Below are 23,442 nucleotides of genomic sequence, written 5' to 3'. Positions count from 1 at the left end.
TTCAAAGTTCTCCCAGTCCCATTACAAACACACACAACAAGGCTGTAGCAAAACTTGCAAGCATTTGCAGCAATGGTTTATGTATGGAAAAGGTTTTAATAGTCTGAAATACGTATGTGACCCCCGCTGGTAAAAGAGACCCCAAGTAGGCCTAGGTCATTGAGCTGCACAACCTGACCTGAACATTGTTCTTCTAAAAGAAGAAAAAAGAGCTACAGTACATTAGAAGAAATGGTCTTTATTTGTCACGTGACATCAATGTCCCCTTCAAACATGGTCCCACATATATCTCATGTTAAATAGCCTACTATTTTCACTGCAAATTTACAAAACAACATATTACATCACTTTGTACGAGGTAAAAAGCTGAATTTTGTGAAATTAAAAAGTATAATCATAGGGAAATGAATTTCCAAAATAGAACTGTAGATGAATATTGTAAATTGACGAGTTCTGGAAATCATTCCTGACAGAGGAAAGGATGGTCTCATTACGCTAGAAAAATTGTGACTGTACCCTACCTACCAATTGATAGGTGATGTCACAATAGGACTGAACATTCTAACAGGCAAAGTGTATGGCAGAATTGCTAAATTTTAGAGCCGAATTGTTCAAAAACTATAAAATATTTTTAAAATCTGAACAGGATTCTGAAAGAGCTGAATGTCCTCAACTGTTTAAGCTTTAAATGGGGTTTCTAGCTCAAAAAAATGAAAGAGGAGATACAGTTCAAAGGTGATGAGGGTTTCAACCTTTCCCCATAGACTTCCATTGTTTTGAAAAAGTAGAAAAAGCTCAATGTGTCTAAAAGTATAAAAGATTTCAAAAAACCAAAATGTGAGCCTCAATGGGCTTAAAGAGATGAACCTTTTGATACCTGAATGGTTTCAGTGGCTAAAAGTATGAAGGAGTAAAAGAGGTGGAAAGGTTGCAAAAGTCCCCCATTGACTCCCATTCAAAAAATGGCTGAAAAAAGTTGAATATTTAAAAAAGTTCAAAAGGTATGAAAAATCTGAAAGGGGAGCAATAATGTCCTTAATGAGTTGAACATTTTGATAGTTGAGTGGTTTCAGTAGCTAAACGTATGAAGGAGCTACAAGGTGTCAAAAACTGGGCGGAAGAAAAAGAAAGAAAGAAAGAAAGAAAGAAAGAACTGCAAAGCAGTTCACCCTAATAATTTTATCTATGTAACACTTTTCAAAAGAGAGTTACAAAGTGATGTACATACATAATCAAGTAAAAATAATAAAACACATTTATGAGCATTTGTGCTAAAAAAATAAACTATTTTGATATGCAATAAATGTATGCATAAAAGAAAGGAATGCAGAATCTGTGTCTGCTGTGATTGTAGGCAAAAGAAGAAGCTGAACTCTTGTTTATATGAGGTTATGACAGATCTTCATGATTGGAAAACCTGTCAAAAAACCCAAAACAAAACAAAAACAAAAAACAAAACATACAAACAGATTATGTAATATGTAGCCACCTGACAACAACACGTGTGTAGCTTGCGGGTTTCAACTCCTCTTAATTGTCTTTACTTGTCTTGAAAGTGGTTTAGATGATAGGAAAATGTGATGAAGGGTAAAAGGCGAGACTGCAACTGAACGCATCAGCGAGAAAGGAGAGGGATAAGAGAGAAGATACGAAAGAGAAACAAAGAAAATTTAAACTGCAGGTACTTCTCCAGCCTACCCGCTGCTGGGAACCTGGCGGGGCTGGTCGTACACACGCACAGGCTCGGGGATTAGAAAGCTATGTGGAACTCGTTCAGCCTGAACAGCCTGTCGCAGCCAAACATCTGTCACACCGCTAAAAAGACTGGTTGTGTACGTAAGGTGATAGATGTCGGTGGCGCCCTTATTGGATGCCGGTAGGGGGGTTTCCCCTTACAACTGAGAGCTGTATTGACACGGTGTTCAGGCAGGTCTACATATACTACTTGCGTCATTTAAGCGAAAACGACTTAGGGTCATTGCAGTATCGTAGCCAGAAATTTGCTGGTGTATGGGCGTACATGAAACTAGGTGGGCAAATTAAGTTTCTCTAATGGGCCTATGTGTATATATACATAATAACTACAATGTAGCCTTTGTGCAAGTACATAGTTTTTATATCCAGGGGACACTTTTATGACTCTGCTCATAAACCAATAAATCACTCAGACACAGGGCTACAATCAACGCCGGTCTTTACTCGGAGCCTTCAATGAACTTTTTTAAAACCAACATCCGGGTTCCCAGCATGCATTGCTCACACACCTACGGCAAGTAGTGTAGAACAAAAACAACAATGGTTACATGATATAACATGTATTTTGTGATCGCCAGTTTTGTAATTACACAAGCCAATGTTTAGTACAATATGAATTATATATGTATATACTTGTATAGTTACAATAGCGTTACTATGTTTATACACAGGTATTAGAAACTTACAAGTAGCCTACATAAGAACAAGAACATATTATTGCCTACCATTGTTGTCAAAATCACAGCACAAGACGACGTGGCTTGGTGTTGAACATTAAAATAATTTCATCATAATCCAATGATGGTCAGTTGTCTTTCGAATGAGAGCAGTGGCAGATTGTTCAGGCGGCCTGTGAGCACTGACGCCCAGTTGCTCGTTTTGATCAGACTGACAGTCGAGAAAAGACGTTCTACTGTGCAGCTCGTAATGGGCAGAGTGATGATGGCTCGAAGGAGACTGTTCATGTTGGGAAATATGTCTTTAGGACAGCTGTCAAGAACCTCGATGAGGAACGACCCTCGGTTAAACTGGTGTACAAAACCAGTCAGTTCTACATCCTCCACAGAAATACCATAATGTGTGCAGGGTGGCAGTATCGCTGTCATTTGACCAAATGAGTCCGATCGGGGCAGACAGGCAGCGGAGGCCTTCACTATCCCATATGAGTCGTTCTGAAAACGGCTGCTGAGGTCTTGAAGTTGTCGGTCCAACATCTCGTTCCATAATGCCCGTAGATCCGAGTCGCTCCTAACAGATGCTGCTCTCCCCAGTGTATAGATGTGACGTGCGCGTCCCCAAACCTGGCTGGCAGGTTTCTGTTTCGGGAAATGGTGACATCCCAGTTGTAGATTTCATGTTTGGCCATTAACTCCTCAGTAAGCTTGAAGACTTTATCAAAATCACCGGTAGAATTGTCTCTGAAAGCACTGAAAGTGTCTTTAAGGCCTTCCATAAAATCAACGCAATCTGTGATTGGCAGAGGGGGGGGGTTGTAATCCTTTGGTAGGAAGATCACTGGCGTCAAATAACTTGGAAAATGTGACTAATACGAACACACGTTTTGGTTTGCATTTGCTGTAGGAGAGAATGTGCGTCAACTTTTCTGACCTGCGCTATCAGCGAATTCAGCGAGTTTCCAGTATTGCGTCAAACAGAGTTAAAACTTTATGCACTGAGCCAGACTTTGAGCTCCATCTGGTGTCAGTGGACCTCTCCAGTTCGAGACACGGTCTGTGTGGGTGCAGTTGCTTTTGAATTTCTAAAAAATATGGTGTGCCGGTTCGTTCCAGTCATGAAATGATACAGACTGTTCAACATTTCTAAAAAAGTGGCCACGCTAGGAGATGCCTTCGACGCCGTACAAAGCACAAGGTTTAAGCGGTGTGAGTTACAGTGTACATGGATTGCTTTGGGGAAAGTTTCCTTCAAAATTGTCTGAACCCCACCTCGACTAGCAGACATAACCGCGGCCCCATCAAAACGGAGTCCAACACACAAGGCAGGGTCCAGTTCTAGTGCTGTCAACACCTCCAAAATCTTTTTCAGAGATCCCATTCGCCGTCATGTCCCCGGTTGCAACAAACCCGACTGCTCTCTCCTTCAGTGCGCCCTTGTGAAGATATCTTACACAAACAGCAACTAGTTCTGGTTTAGACAAATCTTCACATTCGTCCGCCAAAATGGCAAAATGTGCTTCCGGTTGTTGGTGTAGCTCTGCTTTAATCTTGCTGAGAAGGAGCGACGCAGCCGTTTCCAGTAGTTCATTCTGGATATCAGGGCTCATGAGGGTCGCATTTTTGGGAGCTGGTCTAGTCGCTTTTTAATCTCGGGATCATAACTGCATATGGATTTGAAAATTCCAAGGAAGTTGCCCTTATTAAGAGATTCCTCGTTCTCGCGGTGGCCACGTAATGGTATGTCCTGCTTGGCACACAAAAGCAGTGTCCATTATTACTTTGATGTGTGCTCGATTCCTTTCAATAAAGGACACATTGGCTGCATGTGCGTCCCTATTGAGCTGATTAAGGATACTTCCTCATCCTAACTCGTGGCTTTCTCTAAAGGCCTTGGCTTTGACCACTGCAGAAGAATGTGCTTAGCTGGCTTCGTGTTTAGAACATAACTGGCTCATGTGTCTCCAGTCATTGAAACCAGTCTTAATGAACGATCTGTTTCAGTAGGCTATCTTATAAAGAATGACACACACACGAGTTGCTCAGTGCAGCCAAGTATATTCAAAGTGATGTAACATGTTCCTGAGCGCGGGTCATGTGTATCTAAGGTAAACTAGTGGATAGCCGATGGCATCGATCTATCTAGACCCGTAACATCCTCCTTTTCCAAGTATAAACACATACACATGAAGTTAGTGCAAAATAAAATTACTTTCATATACGAACAACCAATAACAGTGCAACAGCAGTAAATCTCTTCATATCCCATACCAGTGTAATAACCACAGTAGCGTATGATAACATTTCTCCTCTTTTCCCCCTCTCTCCCACATAGCAACCATCAACAGTATTCAGATTACATAGTGAGTTTCAGTGGAGGTTTAGACAGCCGTCCAACCCTTGTGTAAGTGTGTCCATCCGAACGCGGAGCGCCAACAGGAGTAGATGGCGCCTTGGGCATGGACCTGATGGGGCTCGGCTCGAACACAGCCTGAGGGGTCTCAATGACAGTTTCTGTAGCTGGATCCCCGTCCGGTGTGTGTGCCGCAGTGGGTTCAACAGGATCGTGCGCGGCTCGTGCAGCTGGCTCAGCCACTCTGAGATCGATCCTGTTACGACGGTACAGGGAGCCATCAATGTCCACAAGATAAGACCTCGGCGCAACCCTGCGGAGACAAGTTCCGACTCTCCAGCGGCCAGTGTTATCACCTGGCAGGGGCTTCATCCGTACGACTTCCCCAATTTCAAGTACCGGCAATTCACGGGCAGATCTGTCATAGAAGGATTTGGCGAGTTGCTTCCTGTGGCGCAGCTTTTCAGTGACGCCCACGACAACAGCTGGTTCCAGGAGCTTGCTTGCCGCCGGGATGGACGTCTTCAACCGGCGGGACATGAGGCGTTGTGCTGGGCTGCTGCCCATGTTTTCCGTAGGTGTATTCCTCCAGTGAAGCACGGCTTTCCAGGGGTCTTCACCATCATGCGCGGCCTTACGCAGAAGATTTTTTACAATCTTCACGGCCGACTCGGCCTTGCCATTCGCTTTCGGGTGTCTGGGAGAGGAGGTCACGTGCTCAAATTCCCACTCAGAAGCGAACCGTGTGAACTGAGCTGTGAACTGAGGGCCGTTGTCTGTAATAACCTTCTCTGGCTGACCATGTCGGGCGAACTGTGCCTTACATCGCTTGATGACTGTCTCTGCAGACATGTCGGGTAGAAGCTCAATCTCCCAAAAATCGGAATAGTGGTCGACTATTAGGAGATAGTCTTTCTGTCTGAAGCTGAATAGGTCCATGCTCAAGACCTGCCATGGCCTGGTTGGTACTTCGTGAGAGAGCATGGTCTCCTTTTGCTGATTGTGGGCGTACACATTGCAGGTCGAGCAGCTGCTTACAAAGTCCTTTATCTCTGACTGCATGTTGGGCCAGTACAATGTCTCTTGAGCGTGTCGGTAGCATGCATCACCCCCTATGTGACTTGAATGTATGCGCGTCAACATTTCTGGGCGGAGTGACTTTGGGATGATGACTTTTTGCCCCCGGAACAGAACTCCGTTCTGCACACTGATTTCATCCCTGAAGGGCCAGTACTCCCTAGCGATGAGGGGCGCTTCCTCCTTTACATCTGGCCAGCCCACGAGAACAGTGTTCTTCAGTGCCTGTAAGCATTCATCTCTGTTGGTGTGTCGTCTGATCTGTTCCAGCCGCTGGTTAGTCACATTCAGGTACTCTGCCTGGTTCACGTGCTGTATGTCTTCCTGCTCTTGTTGCAGAGAGCAGATAGCGTGTCGCTGATATGCAGTCCCTCTGCCGGAGCATCCAGCCGTAGCTCTGCTGAGCGTGTCACTTATGAACATCTCTGGGCCTGGTTTGTAGATTACCCTCAGGTCGTAGTTCTGCAGAGTCATGAGCATGCTCTGGAGTCTCTTGGGCGCATTGAGAAGTGGCTTGCTGAAAATAGAGATCAGAGGCTTATGGTCCGTCTCTGCTGTGATTGGGTCGCGGCCATATAGGTAATGGTGAAACCTCTGGCAGGCGAAGACGATACTGAGACACTCCTTCTCAATTTGTGCATAGTTTTTTTCGGTGGGGGTAAGAGCCCTCGAGGCAAATGCGATGGGCTGACCTTCCTGCATGAGACAACAACCGAGACCGCTCTGGCTGGCGTCGCTCTGGATTGCGATTGGCTTAGTTACATCATAGTAGCACAGGACGGGCATGGCTGTCGCCAGCGCCTTAAGCTCATGAACCGCCGCCTCGTGCTTAGGCAGCCAGTGCCAGGGTGTGTCCTTGTCCAACAGGCGTCGCAACGGCTCGCAGACAGTAGATAGATGAGGCATGAACTTGGCTAAATAGTTAGCGAAGCCAATGAGACGCTGCACGCCCTTGGCATCTGTTGGGTTCGGCATGTCAATAATGGCTCTCACCTTCTCTGGATCGGGCTTCAGTCCAGCAGATGAGAGAATGTGGCCATGAAACTGCACCTCAGCCACCTTGAACTGCAACTTCTTCAGGCCGAGGCGAAGCTTGACCTCGCGGCAGCGTTCCATCAACGCCGCAAGCTTGACGTCGTGGTCGTCCCCAGCCTCCTTGTCTGTGTCCCCGCAGCCAACGACCAGGATATCGTCTGCAATGGGCTCAACGCCCTTCAGACCGGCGAGGAGCTCGTGCTGCTTGCGCTGATATACCTCGGGCGCCACCGATACTCCAAATGGTAGCTTGAGCCACCGCTTCCTCCCCCAGGGGGTCCAGAACGTGGTCATGAGGCTACTCTCATAGTCCAGTTTGCATTGCAGGAATGCATCCCGAGCGTCCACTAACGTGAAGACTCTGGCCTTGGGCAATTTATACAAAATGTCCTCCAAGGTAGGCATGATGTAGTGAGAGCGCTTTAGGGCTTTGTTCAATGTTTTAGGGTCAATGCATATTCTCAGCTTCTCCGGTTTTTTAACAATCACCATGTTGCTGATCCAATCTGTAGGATCTGTGACAGGCGCAAGGTGGCCGTCAGCCTCATACTTGTCCAGCTGGGCTTTGACTGCTGCTTTCATTGCGATTGGGACATTGCGAGGGGCACTCTGTACTGCAGCAACACTAGGATCAAGGTCAAAATGGACCTCCCCAGGCACGGATTCCACAGGGGAGTTGAACACGTCACTGTATCTTCTGATAAGCTGTTCTTTAGTTAGGGCTCCTGGTTGTGTGTGTTCCATTTTGAGCACATCCTCTGGAATTGTGAAATGCATGAGCCCTAAGCGTTCACAGGTGGAGCCTGACAGAAGAGGATGTTGGCTGGTCCTCACTATTTCGAATGAGAGCTTGTGTGTTTGGCCTCTCACAGTACAGTCAGTCTCAAAGGTGCCCATAGAGCTCAGTGTTTCCCCCGAATACAGCTTCAGTCTGGTGTCACTCGGGCGGAGAGGTGTGTTTGGGGCCAGCCTTTTCTTGTCTTGAAAGCCCATTACATTGCAGGTGGCTCCAGAGTCCAGCTGACATTGTTGTGGCTTGTCGTGGAGTTTCAGAGTCACAAACCACTTCTTTCCTTTGGTGTGCACTGCGCCGATTGACTCAAACATGTACAGATCATCTGCATCATTACTATGCTCTGGGGGTTCTTCTGTGTATTCCACACAGTTTACCTTGCCCTCAGCATGCCCCTTTTTGCTCTTTAAGCACACTTTAGAAAAGTGATTAAGTGTCCCACATGACCTACATTGTTTCCCGAAGGCCGGGCAATGCTCTCTGCCCCTTGAATGCGAGCTGCCACAATATTTGCAATTGCCTGCATCTCCTGCTGTTCTGGGTGGATTGCTCTGTTTCCATTGGTTTTGTCTGGGTTGCCTAGCAACGGCATGCACTGCCTCCGGCTGCGGTGTTGTTGCAAACTCCATTGCTCTCATACGGATGTCAGTTTGCTCTGCTGCGCGACACATGTCAATAGCTGTGACCATGTTCAAATCCTTCTCTCTCAACAGCCTGCGTCTAACGGCCTCGCTTGCAACTCCCAGGACTATCTTATCACGGATCATTTCATCTTTCAACTGTCCATACTCACAGGTTGCTGCCCTCTCTCTCAGTCTCGTCACAAAGGTATCAAACGATTCTCCTTCCTCCTGCTTGCAACTCCCGAAAATGTACCTCTCGTATATTGTGTTTTTTGCTGGCTTGAAGTATTTCCCCAACTCTCTCAGTATGGCGTCAGGATCCCCTTGATCATCTTCTGAGAGGTTCAGATTGTGGCGGTAAATATGCCTGCATTCACTTCCCATCACACTTCTTAGAGTAGCCGCTTGTATTTTCTTGTCCTTGCCAAGTATGCCCGTGATGAGGACGTAGTCTTCATATTCGGCCCGAAAAATGTCCCAATTGACACTCCAATCGCCTGTGAAGCTCATCGGGGACGGTGGTGGAATATTCACGTTAGCTGCCATTGTATGTGATGCTATCGGCGCCGGTAATGCTAGCGTTAGCTCCTCTGTGACAACGTCTTCAGCAGAAGTACTTTGCTCTGAATCGGAATCCTCCGACATGTGACCTACTCAGGCCTACAAACTTAAACATGCGAGCTAGTAAAATAAGAAATAAGTTCTCCGACTTCTGGCACCATGTTTCAGTAGGCTATCTTATAAAGAATGACACACACACGAGTTGCTCAGTGCAGCCAAGTATATTCAAAGTGATGTAACATGTTCCTGAGCGCGGGTCATGTGTATCTAAGGTAAACTAGTGGATAGCCGATGGCATCGATCTATCTAGACCCGTAACACGATCCTCCACGCCCGCGTCGGGGAAATGGCGGCATGGTTGGCAAAGCACAGCATTTCTCGATATGCTATTCTCCATCCATTTAAATCTTTCATACCATCGACAGGACAAACTTCTGTTCCAGTTGTCCGTTCTTGTAGCAGGTAATGTTCGCAGCCTAGGTTGAGAAGCTGTCTTATCTACCGCTGATAGGTCTGTGGGGGCGAATGGAGCAGTGGCACCTGTGTCGGTAAGTTCCGGTGCGTGGGCTGGGGCCATGACTGCTGGTAGTGGAGGGGGAGAAGGCACGGTTGTTCTGGATTCGGTGGCAGAAGCATGCTGGACGACCTGAGGCGTGTCCTCCTCTTCTAAAGTACGTCGTGGTCTTTTGAAAAAATTGAATAGAAAGCTTTGTTTGGCCATTTTAACGTAGGCTATCTACTTAAGCTAGTTAGCTAGTTAGCTAGCTAGCTAGCAAACGATACTCACGCACACACAGCACTTCAGCAGCACTGAGGGATCTCGCAGCTACGCAGACACAAGCACGTGCCTTGCAACGTGATAAGATGATTGGGTGGGAGTGGGGTCATAAAATACCTAATTAAATATTGATATATTTATGAAATATATGGAGGCTGGTGAATAATAGTAATATAAAGTTTTTTTTATTACATTAAAAAAGAAGCTGATTGAAACTGACCAAACTGGTTGGGTGGGCGGTGGTTCCAAGTGGGTGGCGGCCGCCCACCCACGCCCACCCGTGGCTACGCGGCTGGCATTGGTTTCTCTCACATGGACAACTCTGGAAACATGCCCAATGTCATAATAGGTTAAGCTTCTGTATGGGGGGGGGGGTGTAGAGGCATGTCCTACAATTATATTCCCAGCGTACTGGGTAGGAATGTCCTGACCAAACGGAATGCATTGCCTGAGGAGTCCTGGTTTCTCGTTTTATATAGCGACACCTGGCTGTTGTGTCGCAACCAACACAGCAACGTGTAGCCATGAGATAGACGAGGCTGGCTGCTGTCTGCGTCGCAGGCGACGTCGCAGTCTAGACCAAACAAGAAAACAAGTCACGGTCCAGCTTGTTGTTTCGCTGAGACAAGGTTTATTGCTTGTCTCTTCCTTTTTTTTCGTTTCTGGCTTCATTCAATGTCACCCCAAATGTGTGCCGTATGCATGCGTGCGTGCGTGTGTGTGTGCGTGTGTGTTTGTAGGAGTCACATGCTAGCATGCACATTTTTGCATGCGCAAAGACTTAAACGTGTTTTTGCATGTGCAAACAATTTCTTTGTTCAAAAGCAGCACGGTCCGAACGTCTCTGACGTCATCGTCCTCGTCACCATTTCAGAAAGCGGCACGCCTGGTGACCACAACGTGGAATACGGTTTATAGCTTCCTCTCGTGTCTCGTCAAGGCACGTACTTCTCACTGCAGAACGTTTGCCCCTGGGGGCGGTGTTTTCTCGGGTTTTCATTGGTTCAACGCCTCGGGTTTTCATTGGTTCAACGCTATCATGTATTCGTCTTCGTCAACACGAACCAACTCCGTCAAGGCAGCGGAATAATGGCCTGAGGGTGTACACTGAAACTCATTTTACAATTATGGCCAGTGGCCGTGTTATCCATCTGAAAGCAGCCAAGGTGACATATTCCATCTCCAGAATGTGTCTGGTTTGGTGCAAGTTGTTTTGTCGCTTGCATTCCACAAAGGCCATCGCTCTTTGAGTAAATCAATGGTCTGGCTTCTCTGGTGAGGAACAGAATGTATCGGAACTAACTTCACTGCTCCATACATCAACAGAAGTGTTTAAATATTGAGTGTAAAGTGTTTCTGAGGTCAAGTCTGATGGACCGAAGGATATGGAACTGAGACGGACCACTGCAGAACCAGCACGCTTGCGGCACTTTCTTCAGCGTGGTTGTGATTGTAGAAACAAACGGCATTTTTCCCCCTTTGAAATTATGCAAAACTTGCCCCTGTGTAATTTGAGCCTTTATGCATCTTAGCAAAAACATGTCGTGATTATACTTTAATCAAGTATCAAATATATTTCTATTTTAAAAAAATGTGTTTATGCTCTCGCCTCACTCTCCTCCGTGTCAATCTTGGCGGCCATTGTTCTGCTTCTCTACAGTTCTCCCCAAACCAACAACTGTGGGTCCCTATTTAATTCCTCTCCTTCAATTAAACATGTTGTTCTTTCAACAAACAACTACTTAGAATGAGATACAGAGTGGAAGACAGGCAGACAGCAATGCACATGCAAACCCACACTCCACCACGGACAAATACACACACGGACACACTATCCTGCAGACGTAAGAGCTGACAGACACACGAACGGAAGTGCACAACACCGGCATGCAGGTGACTGGTGCTGGTTTCACTTTCGAGGTCTTAACACACTGGAAGAATTGAAGCCTCGGGGTAAAAATTCCCTTTTTTTACCAAGGCACAATCATCGCACGCTTTGCATTCATGAATCGGGACTGTATTCCTTAAACGTCCTGCGAAGAACAAAGAACGCAGTTGTCATTTGGGATTATGGAGATTAGGACGGCTGGCTGCTCAGACTCGCTGTTCAAACAGCCGTCTAATGGAGTGGAGGGTATTGGTTTGTCTTTGTTGAAAAGGGAGGCTCCGATGATGACTCACTCATTGATGTGTAATGAGTCGGTATTGAGAGAGCAGCCCTGTCTAAATACCAAATCAGCTATAGCTGGAGGCTAGCTGACGGTGAAAATGATGCGTGGTTGTATTTTCCTTTCAAGGACAATAGTGTTTTTAGCCAAGTGTTTCATTTTACTCTCCAGACGGAAATTAATAAAGTTTTCGTTTTATTGTATTTTATTTGCCACCCTTTTTTTCCTCCCCAATTGTACCTGGTCAATTACCCAACTCTTCCGAGCCGTCCCGGTCGCTGCTCCACCCCCTCTGCCGATCCGGGGAGGGCTGCAGACCACACATGCCTCCTCCCATACATGTGGAGTCGCCAGCCGCTTCTTTTCACCTGACGGTTAAGAGTTTCGCCAGGGGGACGTAGCGCGTGTGAGGATCACGCTATGCCCCCCGACGTCCCCCTCCCCCCTGAACAGGCGCCTCGACCGACCAGAGGAGGCACTAGTGCAGCGACTAGGACGCATACCCACATCCGCCTTCCCACCCGCGGACACGGCCTATTGAGTCTGTAGGGACACCCAACCAAGCCGGAGCTAACACGGGGATTCGAACCAGCATCCCGGTGTTGGCAGCCAATGGAATAGACCGCTACACTACCTGGACGCCCTTATGCAAATGTTGTCTTAGGCATACCTGGGCATAAAAGCTGCTCAAGCCGGAGGCAACACCGGGATTCGAACGGGCGAGCCCTATATTGAGAGGCAACGGCATAGACCACCACGCCACCCGGCCGGCCACCCGCAATAATGTGTTTATTCTGCCGATGAAGGAATGTTAGAATTATCCAAAGGCCTTTCTCTTATTTAGTCTTGGATGAGCAACGTGTTATTTTTATTTATTTAGTTATTTTTGGGACAAATGAAATGAGTTCGTTTTACACCTCTAAGTGTATACAATAATTGTATATCCAATGAACCTTGATATGAATATACTTTACCCTAATGCACTTTATGTCTTGTTTGTGTTGGGGGTGGTTGGTGTCTGTAGGGTGATCCGTCTCCCCCGGTCCTGTGAAGAGTTCTCTGGTTTCCTTAGGCCTCCTCCACCTCTCAGACAGCAGCCATGAACTGGTCGGCGTTGGAGGCCCTCCTCAGTGGCGTCAACAAATACTCCACTGCGTTCGGCCGAGTCTGGCTATCCATAGTGTTTGTCTTCCGTGTCATGGTGTTTGTCGTAGCTGCCCAGAGGGTGTGGGGCGACGACAGCAAGGAATTTGTCTGCAACACGGCCCAGCCTGGATGCAATAACGTCTGCTACGACCACATCTTCCCCATCTCCCATATCCGCCTCTGGGCCCTGCAGCTCATCTTCGTCACCTGCCCGTCCCTGATGGTGATGGGGCATGTCAAGTATCGTGAGAAGAAGGACTTGAAGTACACCACCTTGCACAAGGGTGCCCACCTGTATGCCAACCCTGGGAAGAAACGGGGAGGTCTGTGGTGGACATACCTGGTGAGAACAAAATTCAGGGCAGGGTGAAAAATACATCTGAAACCATGCTTTTGTCTTTGAATTCTGCCTGGTGACACACAGGAAAACATGGACCCTCAGCATTTCCCCTGTGATTAAAGAGGAAGTTGATAATGAAAAGCATTACAATTACCTTCTCAGAAACATAAAGTGGAATTTACTGCTTGCCAAACTATTAAATGAATGAATGGATGACGAAATATATCAAATTATACCCCTTTACATCCCTTTCACACCAATGAAATACTGCCCAGGGTTAAGGCTGAACAATATCGACAACATTACGATAATTTTGCTTTTGCGATATGCATTGCCACATTAAAGAATAAATAAGAGCCACTTAATTTCCCCAGATATACACAGCTTTAAACTTTCAAAGTGTCATTTGCAAAGTGTTTAACTGTCCCTCTAGCAACGATTATGGTGATTTTAGAGGTGGAGATAAGATGGTTATCCAAGAAGTCAGAAAATCAGACTACGTCATGTTATTGGTCAGATGACGTGAGCGATGGGGTCATGGTGTCTTACGTCGCATCTTACTGTCTATTCTGAAACAACGTATTGTTCAGACCTACCCAGGCCTGCATTCAGCTTACTAAAAGGGGGGTCCTTTTCCTTTGACCTACATTGCCACAAATACACTATACTTTATACCATACAGTTTACTAAAACTTGCCATTTAAGGGAGGGATCACTAAATAAAGAGTATTTATTTTTTACTTAAAAACATGATATGATAGTGACTATTAAGCGTATTTTGTTCTGACGGTAGCCCACCTCTGACTCCATGCATGCTGCCCAAAATGAAACAGTCTAATCTGCATTTATCTTTTCTAGGTGAGTCTGATCTTCAAAGCCAGCTTTGACGCCGGCTTCCTCTACATCCTTCACCGTGTATACGAAGGTTACGACATGCCCCGCCTCTCCAAGTGCTCCCTGGATCCCTGCCCCAACGTAGTGGATTGCTACATTTCCCGTCCCACAGAGAAGAGGATCTTCACCCTCTTCATGGTGGTCTCCTCGGCCCTCTGCATCTTCATGTGCATCTGTGAGATGATTTACCTCATCTGCAAACGCATCCAGAAGTTCCTCAGGAAGAAGAAGGAGGCCGAGCAGAGGATGTTCGCAGAGAGCCACGAGCTTTCGCCGTTGGCCCGGCCGAGGTCAGAGTTCAGGTCAAACACATCGCTCAGAGTAGATCCCACCAACACGGCGTCCATCCAGAACCTCAGTAATAACAAGGTGGAGGATGGGGCGTCTGAGAAAAAATGAACCATATGACAAGCACCTGGGTTGGAAGACTGATGGAGGGGGCCTGTGTCGTTTGTAAAATGATATCATACAGGAAGACATTTTCAGCAGCTGTACCGAGGTGAACGTGCCACTCCGTCCTCTCTGAAATCTCCATACGAACCTGTGTAAATATTAATGTAATATGAACGTAATTACTTCTCTGGAATTCGAGTGTGAGTTATCTAAAGCTAAAGGTCGGGTTGTTAACTCAGGAGTTTTATCAAAAAAGAATATGAGAATGCAATATGTATAGCTGAGAAAATGTGCCTGTATCTATCCCACCTAGCTATTTGAATATAGAATGATTTTTATGAAGATATGCATTGCCCACAAATGATAAGAACTTGATTGTAAAACTAACACAGAGCATTCGCTTGAAAACTTGTGGTATGAAGTTATCAAAAGTTGCATTTTGTATGTTCTTTGCTCCCCCAAACAGGTTTTAAACCCCCCTTTGTGTATAGTCTCCTTTTATGTAAACCCCTGATAGCGGTAGAATATAAAATGGAGGCCTATAATGACATCTAACGATGACGACAAAGGGCGATCACCCTCGCCAGTTCTCGTTTTCTTTTCAAGAAAACGGTAACAAATCAGAATTTATTTTGTTTTACATTTTCTATTTATTGCTGTGATATATAATTGTTCACAAATGGTTTACTCGTGTCTTTATTTGAGACTCTTTAAAAAACAATACAAGAACATGTTGAACTATATCTCTTATTTTAACAAGCAATTAAGCTGAGCTTGATGAAGATTGAATGAGAGAATATATAATACAGTTCAGAAATAAATAAAAAATATCCAAGGCACTCTTCTGGAAAAGGGTATTTCATGGTGAAAGTCTGAAAAACATGGACAATACTTGTGTGTGTTTAAGTAGGGCTGCAACAGCCTTCTGCAGGGTGTGAACCTCAACGCACAGGTGCCCCTTTAATAGATGCAAACCAATTGCAATCACCTGGAACAGAAAGCCAATGAACTCACAGGTGACAAGTGCAAAGCATGACCACTAGGTAGCTCTAGAAAGTGTATGGAAGGAAGAAAAAAAGAAAAAAATGATACAATGAGAAAAATGGATGTAGAGACAAGACAGAAAACAATACCAATATATACCCATCTACAGCAACATAGGCACCAGAACCACATGCATCAGAACAGCTTCAAAAAAAAGACCAAAATCAAATTTTTTTCATTTAGTCCTGGCTATGTTGTGGCCTGCATATATAAAAACTTTCTCCCTGCAATCATAATTTCAATCAGTCACCACCCCGAATGTATATTATGAGACAAATATGCAGCACACCGGCAGTCAAACATTTGTGTTGGGCATTCATGCTGAATCAGAAAGTTGTGTTTTTTTGTATTGCCAAGAGCATTACATGCACTAGGAATTTCACTTGGCGTCGTTGGTGCGATTAAGAATAAAAGAAAAGTACAGTCTTAAAAAACATATATATATATACTCTATATATATACTCTATATATATATGTACTATATATATATATATATATATATAGTATATAGTATATGTATATATATATAGTATATATATATCATTGATATTCCACTCCTCATTAGTTGAGCACTTCTATCAACACCATTGACGGTTTCGGGGTGGAAAAAACGCTATAAATCACACACGCACAAACACACACACACTTATAGCATCATAATCGTCATCATCATCAGCGGTCACTCGAAGCAAGTATGACTGACTTCTCCGTTGGGTTGTCTACTTGTGGGTCTTCAGATGGCTGTAGTGGCTGATCCGCGATCCACATACTTTAACGCAGTGTGGACAGGGGAAAGTGGTGGTGGTTGAGCCTTTTTCTCTCTCCTTTCAGTGCTGTCACTTTTTCTCTGCGGCACAGTGGAGGATCATTTCATGATGTGCAGCTCCTTCCTGCATGGATTTCTTTCAGGAGCATCTATCCAGTGCAATGTGTTCCCAATTGTTCGATGTGATTTTGAATTTTTTCAGACTGGTCTTGATATTGCCCTTGAAACCTTTCTTTTGCCTGCTGGGAGCTCACGGACCCTCCTTCAACTGGGAGGACAGGATCTGTTTGGGGAGACGTGTGTTGGACATGCAGATGACATGGCCTGTCCATCGGAGTTGGTGCTGCGTTATTGTGGTGGTGATGCTTGTCATGTTGTCTTCATCCAGAATGCTGATGTTGGTGCATCTGTCCTTCCAGCTGATCCTCAGGATCTTTCGTAAGGCTCTTTGGTGGTATTGTTCCAGGGCTCTCAGGTGCCTGCTGTAGGTGGCCCATGACTCTGCTCCATACAGCAGGGTGGGGAGAACAACAGCTCTGTAGACCAAAGGTTTTGTTTTGTCAATGTCAGCTTTTGAGGAGAGAAGGTTGTCGTGGTAGGGGACGTGATCAACGTTTTCAAGAATGTTGTTGTCCACTTTTATAGTAGGCTGGGTAGATGGTTGGTTGGGTGGAGGTTGATATAGGACCTGGGTCTTCATGATGTTTAATGCTAGACCCAGGGCTCTGTATGCCTTGGCAAAGGAATTCAGAATGTCCTGGAGGACTTATGCAGAGAGTGCTGTGATGGCGTTGTCGTGTGCATACTGAAGCTCCGTGATGGTGGTGTTGCAGACTTTGTTCTTGGCCTTGAGCCTATTAAGGTTGAAGAGCCTGCCATCAGTTCTGTTTAGGATTGGGATCCCATGTGGCAGCTCTTCGCCAATGAGGTGGAGTATGGCAGCAATACAGATGGCAAACAGGGTGGGTGCGATGATGCATCTCTATTTGACCCGTTTCCACAGTGAAGGGCTCTCTCTCTCTCAGAGCTGCTGTTGCTGAGCACCGTAACTGACATGCTGTCATGTAGAAGCCCCAATATTCTGATGACACAGTGGCCGCTATATCTTGATAGTATGCTCCACAGAGCCTGGCGGTCTACTGAGTCAAAGGCCTTTGTCAGGTCTATGAAAGCCATGTACAAAGGCTGCCTTTGTTCTTGGCATTTTTCTTGGAGTTGGCGTGCTGTAAATATCATGTCTGCTGTATCCCTCGATGGGTGGAAGTAACACTGAGATTCTGGGAATACTTCCTCAGCCAGTGGTAGCAGTCAGTTTGCGAAGACGTGAGCGAGGACTTTGCCTGTTGTTGACAGGAGTGAGATGCCCCTGTAGTTTCCACACTCCACACTCCACACTCTGTGACTATGTCCACTATTAGAGCATTCCTGAGCTCTGAGGGAAGTTCCTCTTTTTCCAAGACCTTGAATAGGAGGGCATGGATGTGGTACATGAGCTCTGGTTCACCTTCCTTTAAGATCTCAGCTAGGATCCCATCTGGACCGGCAGCCTTGTTTTTCTTAAGGCTCCTGATGGCATCTGGAACCTCTGTCATGGTGGGAGGTTCCCCAGTGTCTTCTATGATGGGACTCTGGGGAATGTGGCTGGCAATGTCTGGTTCAGCTGTTCCTGGAAGTGCTCCTTCCATTGGGTGCTAATGGACTCATTGTCCTTCAGCAGCTCCTGCCCATCCTTTGAGCAGCGGGGGTTTAAGCCATGGTTGCTTGGACCATAGACAGCCTTAGTAGCACTGAAAAAGCCTCTGTTATCAACTGAGTCTGCCACCTGAGTCTAATTCTGTTATCATCTTTCAATGTTTTATTCTGTAGACTATGTAAACATGACATCCATTGCACGTTGTCCATCTTGGGAGAGAGATCTCTCCTCTGTTGGTCTCCAAAGTGTTTTTTTTTTAGGGAGTTGTTCCTTATCCAATGCGAGGGTCTAATGACAAGATGTTGTGTTGTTGTAAAGCCCCTTGAGGCACATTTGTAATTTGTGATATTGGGCTATACAAATAAAATTGACTTGACTTGGCTCATTCAGCTCGTAAGCAGGTCCAGATTCATTTAGTGTAGGGGCAGGTTTGGGTTTGTAATTGGTGATTTTTATTTATTTATTTATTTTTGGTTGGGGGGGTAATTTGACCTTTTGTATAAGTCTTTGGGAATAATATGTATTCTGTGTGTGTGTAAGCAGTTCAATGGGAAGGACTCTGTACTTTTTCAGACAGCAACACCTCAGCAGTAGGGAAGATGAGCAGACAATAGCAGAAGTTGAAGCTCAGAGCAAGCTGAGTAGACAAGTACAGAGAGGGGGCACTTTTTGAAAACAGTAACAGAAACAGACAAAACAGGAACAGAAGCAGCAAAAACAGACAATCAAGATCAGAGCAATATCAGTAGAAAAGTAAAGGGAAGGGGCACTTCTCAAAAACAGCAGCAGAAACAGATAAAATAGGAACTGAGAAGTCTGTTGGCCTAACCACCACGGACGCACTTTAGGCTTGCTTACACAAAGCATGCCTTGGATATCTTTTCTTGTTCTTTTTTTTTATAGACTTTTTTTTGGGCAATTTCTGCATTTATTGGATAACGATAGTAGAGAGTAAGAGACAGGAAAGTCAAGGGAAGGGATAACATGCAGCAAAGGGCCCGGGCCGGATTTGAACCCAGGCCACTGCAGTAAGGATTTAGCCTTACGTGGTACACGCTCTACCAGATAACCCACTGGGGCAACCGCACTTGGCTATCTTAAAAACAGGGTGTAGGAGAGGAGAGCTTTGACAGAGTGCTTGTGGAAGGAAAATTGCTCTTATAGTGACATGTAGTATAAGCCACATGTAGTAATCATAAGTAATCATTATAAGCATATGTATAAGCTGCCCATGTGCTCGAGTGAACCTTTTCCAGGGCACAGAGGACATGATGGAGAATCAATCTTGCCCCAGAGATGGAGATTTGCTGTCCTACGTAGAACATCATACATGGCTTGTACCATGAACTTGATGGTTCAGCCCGCCAGGTTCAGCCCGCCAGGTATCTGCTCAGGATATCTTCCTCTCCCGATCTCTGCTCCACCCCCTCTGTTGATCGGGGGAGGACTGCAGACTACCACGTGCCTCCTCCGATACATGTGGAGTCGCCAGCTGCTTCTTTTCACCTGACAATGAGGAATTTCGCCAGGGGGACGTAGTGCGTGGGAGGATCACGCTATCCACTCCCCCCCCCCTCGAACAAGCGCCTCGGCCGACCAGAGGAGGCGCTAGTGCAGCGACCAGGACACATCCCACATCCGGCTTCCCACCTGCAGACACGGCCAATTGTGTCTGTAGGGACGCCCAACCAAACCGGGGGTAACACGGGGATTCGAACCAGGATCCCCGTGTTGGTAGGCAATGGAATAGACCACTAAACTACATGGACGCCCTTTTGCAAATGTTGTCTTAGGCATACCTGAGCATGCTTAGTCAGGTTAGATGTGGCAGACAGGCTATAAAAACTGCTCACATTTACAGATACTATTTAGATGTATGCTGATGCACATGTTCGTATACTGAACAATATAGGATTTATCGTCTTCTGGAAGATTTAATAAAGCAGAAATGTCTCTTCAATGTTGCAACAGCTGCGATACATTCTGCTACATCTGTGGCGAGTTCATGCTAAAGGCTCAAAGACGCACCGTGACTGCACTTATTAAGAAAGCCTTTGAGCTCGACTTTAGATGTAAAATTGGTGACCAAGAGAAATCCTGGGCTCCTCATATTTGATGGGCAACATGTGCAGTCAACCTGAGAGCTTGGCTCAGAGGTACTTGGAAGTCAATGCCATTTGCAGTCCCAATGCTATGGCGAGAACAGAAGGATCACTTGACGAATTGTTACTTCTGTCTGGCCAATGTATGTGGCTTCTCTACTGAAAATAAGAAATCTATTGAATACCCAAATCTGCCTTCAGCCATGAGACCAGTGCCACATGATGACAGTTTTCCAGTACCGAAGCCACCAGAGACATGGAGCCTAGATGAGGCAGAAGATGCCACAACGCATGAGTCAGATGTGAAAAAAACGACACTGATCCAGATGTTGAACCCTTTATGCCTGGTTATCCCCATCTGATAACACGGCCAGAATTAAATGACCTGCTCAGGGACTCAGCTAACGCAGAGCTACTTGGGTTCAAGATTGCAAGGATGGGGTTTGCTGTCACCAGGTACAACAATTTCTATCTTTCGGAACCGTCAAGAACATTTGACGAACTTCTTTACGCAGGTTGACAACCTCTGTTTCTGCACTGACGTTGAAGGGTTGTTCATGTCTTTGGGTTGTGTGCATGACCCACAACAATGTCGTCTTTTTTATAGATTCGTCAAAGTTAAGACTGAAAGCTGTCCTGTTACACGGTGGCAACTTCCACCCTTCAGTAGCCATTGGCTATGCAGTACACATGAAAGAAATCTACAATAACATGTAACTGTTGTTGAAACACATACAGTACATCAATTACGACTGGAACATCTGTGGTGATCTAAAGGTATTGGCACTGCTACTAGGAATGCAGTTCGGATATACAAAGTACTGTTGTTTCCTTTGTGAATGGCACAGCCGTGCTAAAGAGTCACATTACATTAAAACGAACTTGCTGGCATTTCGTTCCAGGGCAGAAAAATGTGGCGCATCAACCACTTGCCGACCCAACAAAGATATTTCTGCCTCCTCTTCAAAAACTCGGATTGATTAAACATTTTGTGAAAGCAATGAACAGAGAAGGTGATGAATTTTGCTATTTGAGACAGATGTTTCCAAGAATAACCGATGCCAAGATTAAGGAAGGCATTTTTGTTGGTCCACAAATCAGACAGGTCATCGATGACAGGGAGTTAGAAGATCTGCTAGCGGGGCCAGAGAAAACAGCATGGAAGGCGTTTCAGGATGTTGGGAATTTTCTTGGCAACTACAGAGCAGAGGTGTAAAAACCAGTTCCAGAAAGTAAAAGTCCAAACCATGTATTTGCTCCACTCATGCACTACACCCGCAGATTCTAGTCAACACCACTCCTCAACTAGGTAGGGGAAACTAGCTAATGAAATCAGCTGATTTGGTAACATGGTTGGAGCAAATACACGGTTAAAAAAATCCCCAAAAATATTCAGGAAGCAAAACTTTTGAAAAAATTTGTTGCCCAGTGAAATTTTCTTAAATTTAATGATGATAAGTCTGAGGTCATTCTGTTCGGTCCCCCAAATTCCACCAGCCCTTCTGTTAATAGTCTGTCAGGTAGTCTTAAGCAGGCTGCTAGGAATCTTGGGGTAATATTCGATGGTAAACTCGGTTTTGATAATCGAATCAAACATGTTGATCAGTCATGGTTTCTCCAGCTCAAGCTAATCTCCAAAAATTTGGTAATTTGATCAGTTACCGATCTGCAAAAAGTTGTACATGCTTTTATCTATTCTGGGCTTGACTGTTGCAATGCCCTTTATTCTGGTATGAACAAGGGCTCCCTCTACTGTCTGCAGTTGGTACAAGATGCCGTTGCTCGGCTCATTACCGGGACAAAGAGGCATGACCATATCACTCCTGTGCTTGCCTCGCTACACTGGCTCCGTTATATTTCGAATTGATTTTAAAAATGTATTGTTCACTTTTAAGGCCTTAAAAGGTCTTGCTCCTACATACATTTCTGGTTTACTGACCTGGGACACCCTCTTGACCATTAAGCTCTGCACATGGAGCCCTGCTGGTTGTTCCCAGGTCTCGATTTGTCACAAAGGGTGATGGGCTTTTGCTGTTAGAGCCCTCACACTATGGACCTCTTTTCCTGTTGAGCTAAGAATCAGGAATCAGGAACAAGTTATTGTAATTTCTTTCATGTACTTGCGTACACAAAAGAAACGAAATTTCGTTTCACCCAGCCCCCGGCAGTGCGACACAAAGGATAAAAACACACATCCAAAACTCCCAAAAACGACACCACCAAAAACATACAAAAACAGAACAACGCAAAAAACAACAACAACATACGAACAGTTAACAACACAGTCTACTCAGTAAGACATGTTTAATATTTGTTTTTATGTATTCTTATTCTTATTTTTACTCTTACTTATTTGGTCTTATTCTTATTTTTGCCTTGTCTGGTTTTATTTCTTTCTAGAGCACTTTGTAACATTGTTTTAGAAAAGTGCTATATAAATAAAAGTTATTATTATCATTATCATTATTATTATTATTATTATTATTATTATTATTATTATAAGGAAAACCTGCTTCTAAGAGGCTGATGATAGCACTACGTTTGGCCTCAACGAAGTTTAAATAACGTGGTCCGGGAACCTGGGCTGCACCCCCCCCCCCCCCCAAGTCGACTCTCAGCTCCCACTCTGACGCAGAGGTGTGGAGACCGGCTGCTGATCGGGCTGTGACTGAGGCTGCTCACCAGCCCTTATAAAGGCAACGTTCCTCTGACTGCGGGCTCGCATGTTGTTGTCCACAGCTTTGGAGATGGCCTCTGCGACTGTCTTTAGTGCCTGGTTATTTTGCCAGCAGTACATCCCCAGCAAGCTGCCCATGTGCTCGAGTGAACCTTTCCGGGGCACAGAGGACACGATGGAGAATCATCTTGCCCCGGAGATGGACCTAACCCACCACGTTCACAAGATGGCAGTATGCGAAACAATGTCCTGATAGAACATAATGGCGTATAGAGACGGGGTGTGAAGTGAAGGAGTGTTCTTAGTTAACGCTCCACACAAAAAGGGAGTTAGAGGTAAATCGAAAAGTAAGTGTGCCGCCAGAAGACGCTAGAGTTGCTTCCAGGATCAGCTCAGTTTATTTCACTGGATTTGTGCTAATGCAGTAAAGCTATCTACAACAGACTTTACATTGGACATTGAGTGGTGGAAATGCATTAGTGTGCGGAGAAGAAACTCCCCCGCACTGTCCTTTCCAGACTAAGGCAGAATCTTTGGCTTAGAAGCCCCAGAGAAAAGGAGAACGTACAG

At 45.4% G+C, this 23,442-nt stretch overlaps 1 protein-coding gene across 1 annotated transcript in view; it reads left to right on the top strand.

Moving 5' to 3' along the window:
* gjb9b (gap junction protein beta 9b) overlaps positions 1-15,420 on the top strand; it is a 15,924-nt gene extending 504 nt beyond the window's left edge. Inside the window, exons 2-3 of the mRNA XM_056298150.1 lie at positions 12,842-13,306; positions 14,162-15,420. Coding sequence (XP_056154125.1) covers positions 12,917-13,306; positions 14,162-14,596 — 825 coding nt within the window. The 5' untranslated portion in view covers positions 12,842-12,916 and the 3' untranslated portion in view covers positions 14,597-15,420. The remainder of the gene's footprint in view (positions 1-12,841; positions 13,307-14,161) is intronic.
* The last annotated feature ends 8,022 nt before the right edge of the window (positions 15,421-23,442 follow it).

This window comes from Lampris incognitus, chromosome 18 (genome assembly GCF_029633865.1).
Source record: "Lampris incognitus isolate fLamInc1 chromosome 18, fLamInc1.hap2, whole genome shotgun sequence".
NCBI classification, from domain to species: Eukaryota; Metazoa; Chordata; class Actinopteri; order Lampriformes; family Lampridae; genus Lampris; species Lampris incognitus.
This window is presented reverse-complemented; position numbering and strand designations above follow the sequence as displayed.